The 12,881-nt window shown below is 38.5% G+C and overlaps 1 protein-coding gene across 4 annotated transcripts in view; it reads left to right on the forward strand.

Annotated features, from left to right (window-relative positions):
• CEMIP2 (cell migration inducing hyaluronidase 2) overlaps positions 1–12,881 on the forward strand; it is a 73,112-nt gene that overhangs the window by 30,955 nt on the left and 29,276 nt on the right. For all 4 annotated transcript variants that reach the window (XM_045191331.2, XM_024555444.4, XM_024555451.4 and 1 more), the window contains exons 8-13: positions 1,355–1,564; positions 1,906–2,111; positions 2,251–2,320; positions 6,102–6,230; positions 8,723–8,811; positions 12,688–12,819. In XM_045191331.2, coding sequence (XP_045047266.2) covers positions 1,355–1,564; positions 1,906–2,111; positions 2,251–2,320; positions 6,102–6,230; positions 8,723–8,811; positions 12,688–12,819 — 836 coding nt within the window. The remainder of the gene's footprint in view (positions 1–1,354; positions 1,565–1,905; positions 2,112–2,250; positions 2,321–6,101; positions 6,231–8,722; positions 8,812–12,687; positions 12,820–12,881) is intronic.

Below are 12,881 nucleotides of genomic sequence, written 5' to 3' on the forward strand. Positions count from 1 at the left end.
TTTTTCTATCAAGTGACAAGGAACAGATTTTAGATAATTAAAAGAATACTTGTTTTCATTTAGTGGACCTGGACTTGAGGTTAAGTCATTCACGAAGACTTGCCTTATGAAGAATTAAATCAATATACTGGGAAAAACCAATTATACAGAGACAAAAAATATAGTAATCTTGGTATAAAAGAATCAATTGGTTCTTTTAAAAATATGATTAAGCAATATACACATACAAAATATGTTTCTGTAAAAACATGTATATATTTTTAAAATATTTTATTTACTTAGTTCTAGAGAGAGGGGAAGGGAGGGAGAAAGAGAGGGAGAGAAACATCGATTCATTGCTTCTTGTATGTACCCTGACGGGACCAAACCCGCAACACAGGCCTGTGCCCTCACCGGGGATCGGAGAGCATCTTTCCCTTTGTGGAAAGATGCCCGACCAACTGAGCCACACTGGTCTGGGCTGTAAAGGCATTTTTCATATGCAGATTTTTATTCTGTAAAAGCATCCGGCGCTTACTGTGTGGTAAGCTCTGCTCTGTGTACTAATGGGTTGGACTTCTGGACTGCGTTTTGGGTACATGCGTTTTAAAATCAGTTTTTGTGCCATGAGTGGGCAGTGCTTAGTGGCAGCTGTTCCGTTACACTGATTTCTGAAATATTGGTCAGTGTTATTTGTTTTTAGTAGTATGATCGACAATCCAGTGTTTAAAAGTATTGCGTGCCCTAATTGTGGATCACAGGAAGTTTTAAAAAGAACTGAAGTAAATAATGTTATGTGCTAACAAAAAATATTGGAGGACGATTTAGACATAACTTTTTCAAACTGTAGTGAAAGTTGTGGAAATAAAATAGCAAGATGAGACTGGAACTGACCAAAATATTTGAACAAATCAAAACACACACATAAATTATTTCTGCAGCTTTCCTGGTTACATTGCCTCATTTTCTTTTATTCTGTATTGTGTAATTTATTGGGGGTTTTTTGAGAAAGAGAGAAACATTGACTCGTTGTTCCACTTATTTATGCATTCATTTGTTGTTTCTTTTATGTGCCCAGTCCGGGACCAAACCCACAAACTTGGCTTCTCAGGGACAATGCTGTAACAAACTGAGCTACGCAGCCAGGGCCATTTCCTTTTGTCTTAGTAAGATGCTGTTTCTATACCTCTTTAAAGCAATTACTGAAGTAAAGGAGCACTTGCTAAATTATTAACTGGGGATTGGGAAAATAGAATGCAAAAACAAAAAATGTTTTAATATGTATCTCCTTCAGACATTGTCTATGAAGACAGTGTATTTTGCTACTGTCCTATAATGAAGGGTATCATTTGATTTTGCTTACCATGTCTTATAGATAAGGAAAAATTTTACTTCAGTCCATCTTTCTTATGTGGAATTGAAACACATGGGTCAGCAGCAGATGGGACGGTATCCTGTTCATTTCCATCTGTGTGGAGACGTGGATTATAAAGGAGGGTACAGACGCAGAACCTCTGTGGATGGACTGTCTATTCATCACAGCTTCTCCCGGTGCATCACTGTGCATGGGACAGACGGCTTGCTGGTAAGCAGCCTCCCGTTATGTTGGTGCATGTTACCGAAGCAGTCACATCTTCTTAAATCTCGTGACTTCTCAATTTTATAGAAGTGAGCCTTGCACCCCGTGCCTTACTCTATCGTGCTTCTACTAGAAGAATTCTGTTTTTCTGTGTGAAGGAAGCCTGCTTTTTTAGCTACCCAAATTATTCTCTTAGATCATTAAAACCTGACATTGACTTTGCCTCTTCAGATAGGATTAAAAATTCTTTCTGCATTTGTACCCAGCATGCTACACTGAATAGCACTTGTTACTTAAACCACAATCAATCTTGTTACCAATGACATTATATACTTGTATTTCTGCAGATAAAAGATACCATTGGGTTTGACACACTAGGTCATTGCTTCTTTTTGGAAGATGGTGTCGAACAGAGAAATACTTTGTTTCACAATCTGGGACTCCTCACCAAGCCAGGCACCCTCCTCCCCACTGACAGGAATAACTCCATGTGCATCACAATGCGAGAAAAAGTGTTTGGAAATTACATCCCTGTGCCTGCCACTGACTGCATGTGAGTAATTGGTAGAGAGAAACACTCGTGTGTGATGGTTAAGGCCTTTGACTGTTGGGGAAGAGGTCTTGGGGGAAGCTCAAAGTGGGCAGGATTTTTCATGATGAATATTTAAGTCACTTTATAAAATGTCTTGCAGGGCTGTTTCAACCTTCTGGATTGCTCATCCCAACAATAATCTGATTAATAACGCAGCTGCAGGCTCACAGGTAAATAATGCTGAAGTGCTTTCAGTTTTTTTTTTTTATTCATGTTTACAAATAATCTCATGCTTGGATGTTACGTTATGGACGTAATGTAATGTGTGGCAATCTGTCTCCAGTGTCATACTGTTTTCTGGTAGTACCAGTGTAGTGGAGACCAGGATGTGGTTGAGATTCTTTTTCTGTTTCTTCTCAATCATTTATGCCAGCTCTTATCTTTCTGCAGTGAACCTTTTAAGCTCCTAAGGCATCTTAGCTCACCCCTAGCTCACAATGTCTTATAAATCTCAGTCCCCCTGTCTGTCTCTGAACCTCCCCTGCATGTGGAGTCCCTGGCTGTCTCATGTATGTGGGTTCCCGTATGTAATGTGTGTAGTAAATTTGGTTGTTTTTCTCTCCCTAATCTGTCTCATGTCTACATGATTATCAGACCAGCCAGAAGAACCTTGAGGATAGAGGAAAGTTTGTAATTAAAAGTATACATAATATTTTAACTTTTTATAGCATTAGGTGAATTTTATAATGCTCCATTTTATTTTTTATAAGTAAAGCAATCAAACTTTAGAAGAGTGTTTATATTTCACTGGATTACTTGTAATAAAAAATTTAAGTTGGTTTGAAATTTTTAATAATTTCTACATCATAGGCCCTGGCCAGATAGCTCAGTTGGTTAGTGTCATCCTGATACACCAAGGTTGTGGGTTCGATCCCTAGTCAGGGCATGTACAAGAATCAACTAATAAATGCATAAATAATGGAACAACAAATTGATGTTTCCCTCCCTCTCTCTCTCACTCTAAAACTCAATAAATAAAAAATTAAAAAAATAATTTCTATGTCATGAATTTTATTGAGACAAGTCATTTAAATTTAGCTCAACTTGCCTTTTTGAGTTTGCAGCTTGTTTAACTGGTGCCCGCCAAGTGGATAATATAGAGAAACTGTCCATATTAAATACATTGTAAAAATGAGGAGAAGACATGGCCATAGTCAAGATCAAGTATGCAGCTGTTCCAATAAAATGATCTTGTCAACGTACAAAGAAAATCATTTGTGCCAGTTAGTATATCTGAGTATATAGCAAGACAGATTCCAAATGGAGGAAAGGTAGTTGGCTAATCTCTGGGGTTATCACATCGTCTCCACAGTGTAATCTTACTGTGTGATACAGTCTTTCTGGCTTCTCGTGCTTCAGTCAGGGGTGGCCCAGCAACTCTGGTCATAACAGTTTCCAGTGTTGATGAACAAAGAAAACCGTAGCTTTTCTTTATGGGAATGGATTTTTCTGTGGAATACTCTGACAGTTGTCCCTCCGTTCCCTGAAGGGCCTCATTTTTTTGTTAATAATAGACACTTGGGGATTTCATATCCTTGATAAAGCAGCTGAACTCAACTGTGGGCCTTGCATTGTTTCACAAATGTAAGAACAACTTAAAAGAATAAATAAACTATTTTGGGATGGCAGAAATGTCCCTCCAATCAGCTTTGAGAAATTTACATTCCTAATTGAGTATGATTTAAAACTGCTAATTTATAATATAAAATGAATATTTAAGACATTACACACTATTAGGATTATGTGCTCAAAATGAGCTTTACAGCAATACCTAAATATTCCTACTCCTATGTCATGGCTATTACGATTTTAAAAAGGAAAGAAATATCCAGCATTGTTTTTCAAGGTGAAGTAAAAGATTAGTTGACGGGAGTATTTCTTTGAGATGAATAGAATACAGGCATCTTTGGGCGATGGTAGAATTCACATCCATGATTTTCCAAAAAAAATATAAAGTTCTTACTTGACAGGAGAGACCTGGACATTTAAGCATTTCAGGTTTTCATTCATTGAATTTTTTCATCAAATATTTGTTAAAACCATGTGAAGTTTGTGTTGAGATTTTCTAACTGGAAGATGAGTTTTTGGGTAAAGATCCCCAAGAGGCTGGTAAGCAGTGCTACCCCGGGATCATTACAAAGAAAGAACCAGAGCAGAGATTCTTTTCAGCTGTTTTCAAAAGGCATGGGTTGAAGATCAAAGCAGATTGCAAATAGTCCATGAAAAATGTAAGGTGAGGTTGCCAGAAACCCTTACTGGAACTCATGTGAAAAAATAAAAGTCCATCTCATGTACTTTCATTTTCCCTTTTCATTTTGTAAGTTCTCGTCTCTTTAGGAAAACGTTCCAGCAAAGCTCGTGTTTTGGCAAGGGTGTTCCCCTCAAAGTCGGCAGACCCTTGCTGCTCGTACCCTGCCACTGCCTTTTACAAAGCTCCCTTTACCCGTTTTGACACCGCAGTATTTAACAGGAAACAGATGCTCCCCCTTATTGCCTTCTCTTCCAGCACCCCCAAACGCCATTGCACCCTAGAGGGTTCGCTGTGCCCTCAGTTTATAGGGCTATGGGGTGGAGCCTTTTCCACACCCCTCCATGTCTTCCGTGGTCTGTTTTGTGCCCCAAAGAGAAGAGGTGGTAAATAATAAAAAAAATTTGTATATATTGATTTTACAGAGAGAGAGAGAGGAAGGGTGGGGGGAAGAGGGAGGGTGGGAGGGGGAGAAAGAGAGAAAAAGAAACATACATCGATTTGTTGTTCCACTTCTTTATGCATTCATTGGTTGCTTCTTGTGTGTGCCCTGACTGGGGATCGAACCCGCAACCTTGGCGTACTGGGACAGTGCTCTAACCCACTGAGCTACCCGGCCATAGTGGCAAATACATTTTTCAGAACAGTTTGTTTTAAGACCCATCCGTAAACTTACAGGAAGATGTTAAATATTGCATTCATTTGGGTGTGTAGGTACACACATTTTTCACAATTCATTTCTCCTCTATGCTTCCAAAGGACTTTCTGTTACAGCTAATATAGTACTTATTACATATAATATATTTTAGTTCTGTCTGTATTTCCCATTGAACTACGACTTCTTGGAGAATAGTCTTACTGTACACTTGGCATATAGTGGGCACTAAGTAAATGTTTGCCAAATTTGAATCAGTACCATACTTTTTGGACTATAAGTTTCAACAACCTGTTTAACCAAAGTTCCATCATGTGAAGTTGCCCTTTACATTGGGCTGGTTTTTAATTGAATTGTAAAATAAAAAATTGTCACAGGGATTAAGAACATTTAATTTTCAATTTTTATATCTTACTTTGAGCATCAAAATATTTCAAACGGTTCTGCTCCTGTTCAGGTCAGTAATACTGAAATTGAACAGACAGGATCCAGATGGAGACAGCATCTTGATTCATGCATGTGGTGTCTTTTTTTCACTTGGCAAAAGTTTGCCTTGGGACAGGAAGGGCATTGGAGGTGTTTGAAAGAAGTCAGTGAGCTCTGCCAGTTAGCGGATAGTTCCTTAATAGGTATGACTCATGTATTGATCAGGTTTGGGGGTAAACAGAAAAAGCCTGTTACTTCTAAAAGGCAGTGCTCTCCTGGTCCCGTGGAAGGAAGGAAGGCTTATTTGGCTGTAATTCTGCATAACTTAGAATAACAGAAGTTATTTTGAAAATAAATTTTGCTGTCAGCCAATTATTTCTATCTTTTGTCCAGTCCTGCAAACAAAATTAAATATGCTTTTTTTTTGTCCAAAGTATAATATAACTGCTTTGAGGGTGCTAGAGGATCGTGCAACTTTTTATAGTCAGTTCCTAACCTGCAACAATGAATAGTTGGTGTTAAAAAGATTAAATTTGCTTCTGAAGTCCTTAGTTTATAAGGGTGTTTCATAGAGTGGCTTTATAAAAGGAGGCTTTTAATGATCTTGCCCTTTTAATTATAGGATGCTGGAATATGGTATTTATTTCACAAGGAACCTACTGGGGAATCCAGTGGATTGCAGCTCTTAACGAAACCAGAACTTACTCCATTGGGGACATTCTACAACAACAGGGTCCATTCAAATTTTAAGGTAGGTTCCTCGTTTTTAACAATCAGTACATATGATTTACTAGGTACAGGATTGACTACTGTGATTACAGCTGAGACATGTCAGTTTTAGGTAGACTTTGTCATCAGAGAAAGCAATTCGTCAAAAAAAGACCCCTAACCCTTCCACACTAAGGATGTACATACAGTGTTTCTATTTGTGCACACAAGAATATACATTACCATACACATATGTATGTAATCTGAGAAGGTACATATGCTAACACACATGTTCATGCAATTGGATTAATTATAATAATGGACTTGATTCATGAGTCTTCATCCTCTTCCTCCTTCTCACCCTTCTTCCAATCTTTAATACCATTGTGTGTTCTTAGGGTGGCACACGTTAGATAATGTGCTCCTGAGGGTTATAAAGCATATTTTCTTTCTCAGTGCTGATAGAGTGTCCTATGGGCATTTTATACTAATTATGTAATAGTGAAAGACTATTTAAGAATTTGGCCTCATTAAAAGTGATTCAGGTCCAGTAAACTAAAGGCCATTTAGGAGCTCCAGTTTCCCTGGTACTTGGCTCTCTTCCCTCTCCTGCCTTGGTGATAAGTGCATTTGGTTTATTTACCCTGATGGGGTCTACATCAAAGTTCAATGAATCCCGTCCATTTGTGATACTCAGAGGACCCTTTAAACACCTGAGTGTGTTGTAATTTGAAGAGCCTAGAATCACTCGATGACGACTCGAGAGAAAAAAAAAACTACACAGAATTAAGATTTTTGTGAGCCGATTAGTTGATTAACGATAATAATTGTTGACAGTAGCATTTCGAAGTGGAAGTCGGCAGGTTGTTTTGATTATGAGTGGTATAAGGAGTACCGCGTTCTAATAATGTTTTAATGTCATGTACCATACAGTTATCTACTCTGTGAATTTGAATATTAGATCTACATAATGAGCGGGTGATTAGGTTTTAATTTGTTAAATTTGGGGCTGACTGCCCATTATGAGACTTTATCAGCCAAAGGAAATTGAACCCTGGGAGCCCTCAGAGAGGAGCCTGTCCTCATGAGGTCAGTCACAAACGCACCAACACTGACCTCTGGGGCTTTGGCCACTCATGCCGCCCAGATCCAGTCCAGGTCAATCACAGCTGCCCGACTGCCTACTGTGTGCCATTTGGATGTCTCAGGGACATATAAATAAAATGTTTGAAACTAAAATCCTGATTTTTTATCAGCAGACCCATTCCATACGTGTCTCAGTGACTGAAACAACTAGCCACCTAATTGCCCAAACTAGAACTACATAAGCCTTTATTGCTCCCTCTCCCTCGCCCTTAGCCATTTTATCAACTACTAAGTGGCACCAGTACTACTTAGTAAGGGATTTTCACTCTCTATTTTTCCCGGCTAGTACTGCCACAGTCTAGGTCGTCGTTATTTCTCTTCTGGGCTATTGCCGTTGTCTTCTTCCTTATCTCTTACCTCTCTTTTTTGGCTTTTTCCAATCTTTTCCATTTTGAAGATGGAATATTCTTTCTTCAAATGCAGTTGATTATGTTGCCTTTATTTAAAGTCCCGTTGTCTTGACTCTTCAGCATGTTGCTTCTGCATCATCTGATGTTAGCTTCTTTTCCTTCCTTCCCTCTGCACACTTCCTGTCAGTCCATCTAAGATTCTTTTTTTGTTCTCAGATGTTCATGCCCTCCCTCATCTTCAGACTTATTGTACAAGTGACTCTTTTGAATACTTTCCCCTGGGTTCTTGAGCTTCTTCACACCCACTCCTGGTCCTTCATCCTCAACCTGTCCTTTGGTGTGGTTGATTTGTCCCCATCCTTCAAGTCTCAGCGTTAGGATGCCGCTTCTTTTAGAAGACATTCCCTGAATCCTCGACTCCCACCTTCGCTAAAGTTCTCATTGGGGTGCCTTTCTTATGTGCTGCCAAGGTGCCATGAACTTCCTTTATCATGTTCTTATCATACTGGATTGTAATTGTTTTTAGTTGCATATCTTCCTGCTAGTTTATGTGTCAGTAACTGCACTGTAGTTTTTTCATTAATGTACAGTGCTTGGTACCTACCACAAGGTGGGCAGTACATAAATATTTGCATGTGACCAAATGAGTGAAATTATAAAAATATCCAGGAGCCCTGGCCAGTGTGGCTCAGTGCGTTGGAGCATCATCCCTGTAGACGGAAAAGGTTGCGGGGTTTGATCCCTGCAATAGGGGGTCAGGGCTGGGATGAGAAGGCAGCCATCTGACGTTTCTCTCTCCCTCTCTCTCCCCCGCTTTCCCCTATTCCTCTCTCTAAATGCAATGAAAAAATGTTCTTAGATGAGGATAAAAAAAAAATATCCTGGAAAGTAGCTGTTTTCATGATATCTGTGCTTTGCTCTTTATTCTGTCCTCGTTTTTTGTAGATGCAATAATCTAAAATTTATTTTTCTGAGTCATTGCATTCATAGATATAACTTGGGATTCATATTTATTTCAGTCCATTATTATATTTTCCAGGCTGGCTTATTTATTGACAAAGGCGTCAAAACCACCAATGCCAGCGCTGCGGACCCGCGGGAATACCTCTGTCTGGATAACAGTGCAAGGTAGAACCAGTCCTTTCAAATCACACTCAAGCATATTTTGCCAAAGCAAAACTCTCTGAGTTAAGCCATAGTGTTCTTTTCTCCAGAAACACATTTAAAATGAAGTTCTCGAAGTTTGCAGGGGGTTTTGGAAAAACATTTATTCTGCTGTCCCAGGTCCTGTAGCTGGGCTTTTTCATGCTCTCCCCTTTTCACAGTCGTACATGGATGTTAGAGTTGCAGAGAGAGAAAGAGGAAGAGAGATATGGTATAAAAAGGAGTCCAAATTTTGCCTAAAGTAAAATAGGATGCATTGAAATACGAGTTAAACTGAAGTGTTTTTGTGTCAACCCTGAAAACCAAGGCACGCAGCATCTACTGTGGGCGGTCAAAATGGAACCATCGCATTAAGTCTGTTTCAAAGGGAAAGTTCTCAAACTTGCAGATCAAGTTAGTGCTGGTTTAGTCATTCATTTGTAGTGTCAGATTTACTGCATAGCTCGGGTCTGTGTTACTCTTCTTTATGACCACAGAATGCAGTCGGGATATGGATCAACCTTTCAACCAAATTCTTTTACATGCTACATGAGAGCCAAAATAAATAAAATGTCTCCAGTGGAAATACAGTTTTCTGAAAAAAAAGATGGGAACTTAAAGTCATATTCAGTAAGAACGGTGTGGATGTTATTTTTTCATACTTTAAGTCCGTCGATCAATGTAAGATGTTGAAAGGGTGCTCGGGTCTGCTGATAGACATCAGAAATGGACGCCACACTGATTGTTAGGAGCCGCACTGTAGGTGAGTGAGGCGACTTAGGTGTGAGGCAGGATCCCAGTGACGCGGTCATGAAGCAAGAGGCCAGGAGTAAACTGGGGCAAGTGCGCTTAGTAAAATTACTCATCAGGGTTTCTTACAGGTCAAGTTGAGCCTGAAATATTCTAAAGGAATCATTAGACAGCACTTGAGTTGATGCAAAACTGTGGGCGCTATTAATTAAAACACAAGTTACTACTGTACACCTTATAGCTGAGCAAGATATGAAATTGAAAACTAGAGGAGATAAACTTAAGATGAAAATGAAGCATAGAGATGATGGCAAATTATGAGTCAAGAAGAGTATATTATTTGACAGAAAAAAAAGTCTTTGCTAGGTGGTTGCTGCTACTTTTTTAGTTTGAAAGAGTCCATTATAACTTGTATGTATATTGCTAAGTTAATATTAATGGGGAAATCCTAAGCACAATAAAATTCACTCTCTTCCCTGACTTAAAAAATTATGTGTGTGTGTGTACAGATGAGGAAATATATTACAGAATCTATTGATATTTTAATTAGACTTGACAATAAAACAATTTGTTCTTAATGGCCCAAGAAGCTTCTTATGGGGTATGTGTATATGATATTATGATAATGGTAATTTTTCTCTGTTCTCTATTATTTCTCTTACCTGGTTTATAAATGCATACATCTTGGTAAGGAATTAGACTCTAACTGGAAGTGGTGATTGAAAAGAATTGATTATAGATGAGAGTAACAAGACATTTGGCAGCTGGTACATCCATTTAATTTGCTTTAGCTAATGAACAGAATATGCCCACATGCATTCATGCAGTCCAGACATGAGTAAAATGATAAATCTCTAACACAAGTGAGTAATAAGCCAGCCAGTGAATTAAACATTGGGCTCATGGGATCTGGAAGATATTCAGTCTGTTCATCACAGAGGAAGTTGACTCAATAGTTAATCTATGCTCTTTTCCTTGTATCTGCAGATATGAAATTACAGGAATTCAAAGATGGGAAATTTTAACCCAAGAAAATTCTTAGTTTGAGATTGAGAAATTTCCTCTGAAAGTGAAAAAGCATGAGAACCAACAAGTATATTTAAGGCTGAGGACAATTGAGGGAGAAGGTTGGGAAGGATGCTGAAAGTCCAGAAATGAGGATGATGAGAAATTGGGAAGTTGACTATTGTTGCCCACCAAGTGGGGGAGAGGATGAAAAGAAAGGGTAGCCAAGCAGGTGGTCAACTATTGATCTATATAGATAGGAATTTCAGAAAAAATGAGATAGCTACAGCAGAGAATCAGTTGTTTTATTGGTACTTTTTTTTTGGCTTTCTTTTAGAACATTGTGTGTAGTTTTCCTTCCGGAACTCGTTCATCTGCTTGATATTAGATAACGACTGCAAAGCTCTTTGGCAGCAACTGCAGTGCCAGAAGAGTGGGTGGTGGTGCGGAGTCAGGCTTTTCCTCCCTTAGGTTAGAGCTGTTTAGTGTAAGGGTCATATGCACAATCGAAGGGTGGAGATAATGCTTTCCAGACTGGCCTCTTTACGGTCTGTTCTCTACAGTCCTTTCACCAAGCAGCAGCTAGTGATCACTTTCTTAAAAAAAAATGAAATCTGGTCATATCACTTGTCTGATTCCATGTTTCTCATGGCTTTTCATCACTTCTATCTACAATATATATTTTTCTATCTATTCACCCACTTTATTGAGGTGTGGTTTACATGGAAAAAGTTGTGTGTATTTAATGTATGTACAATTCACTGAGTTTGGGCACACATACACACCCATGAAATCATTGCCCATCGAGGCCATAGACCTATATCCATCACCTCCCAATGTTTCCTCCTACCTCCTTTATTGTTATTATTTTCTAAGTTAAAGGTTTTTTTTGTCACAAGAACACTTATTATATTACTCTCAGTAAATTTTAAGTATGCAATACAGTTTTCTTAGCTATAAGCACTGTGCTGTATGGTAGATGCCGAGTTTATTTATCTTGCATAAATAAAACTTTGTGCCCTTGACCATCCCCTCCCCATTTCTTCCTCACCCAGTCCCTGGCGACCACCATTCTACTCTCTGCTTCCCATGTTGCATTTAGAATAAAGAACTACATCACTGCCTGGTGCATGCCCAGATTTCTGTCCTCTCCCCCTTGCTTCTTGTTCTCCAGCCAGATTGCTTGTTCCCTGAGTGTGTTGAGCTCATTCATGCCTATGGGCCTTTGGACTTGCTGTTCCCTGGGCATAGCTTCTTCTCCCATCATACACATTTAGTGAGCACCTACTGTCTGCCAGTTACTAGGAGTAGCGTTTGCACGAATGATGTTTCTTGATTGTGTGAAAAGCTCGATGTGCTGGATTGGTTTTTGAAAAACTGACTAGTTGTCTCTTGTCTGCCCACTCCCCCGCCCTCCCCTGCTGCTTCGTAAGATTAAGATAGAAATGGTTTTCTAAACAAAGATGGCCTTAGGGTGTTATTTGAGTTGTTGTAGGGGACAGTTTTGACAAACTTTTTTTAATCTTTTTATTAAGGTGTTGTTGAGTGTTTTAGAAGGCAGAGAAAAGTAAAATGTAGTCTTTATAATTAATATGTCAATTAAAAACAATTTTAAATTTAGGATATTAAACTCAGTTTTATCTCTATATTTAAGATATTTCACCAGTACACAACTCCAACACTTCTCAGTTCAAATATATGTATGTTAAAATATATGATTAATTAATTTAGTAAGTTTATGTTAGTTTCGTGGAGCTTACGAATTTGAAAGTATGCCCGTTTTTCTGGTTTGAGGATTTTTTTTTAATGGTTTTAGTGTTTGGAATGTTCTACAAGTGTCCAGTGTCCATTCTATTATATAAGTTGAATAAAAAATAACTAAGAAGATATGAAAGACATTTTCATATTTACATAAATTAATATTAATAAATGTAATTATTTTCCCAATATTTAAAATACAAATAACTACGTTGTATCTGAAGAGGCTTTTTTTTTAACTTTTGCTCAAATTTAAATCTCTTTCACACTTAAGCTTACAATTGTGAATAGCTGACATCCACTGCCTTTTTAATTACTTTTTAAAAGTCTTTTTTTTTCAACTCCAAGGTTTCGGCCACATGAGGATGGTGATCCTGAAAAGCCACGTGTTACTGCTGTGATTGACAGGCTCATTGCTTTTAAAAATAACGACCACGGAGCTTGGGTCAGAGGGGGAGACATCCTCGTTCAGAATTCAGCGTGGGTATTCTGTACGAAGTTATTATCTGATGACCCCAATGTATTTATGTTCTTACGCCGGT

Source organism: Desmodus rotundus, chromosome 1, assembly GCF_022682495.2.
Source record: "Desmodus rotundus isolate HL8 chromosome 1, HLdesRot8A.1, whole genome shotgun sequence".
Classification (NCBI taxonomy): domain Eukaryota; kingdom Metazoa; phylum Chordata; class Mammalia; order Chiroptera; family Phyllostomidae; genus Desmodus; species Desmodus rotundus.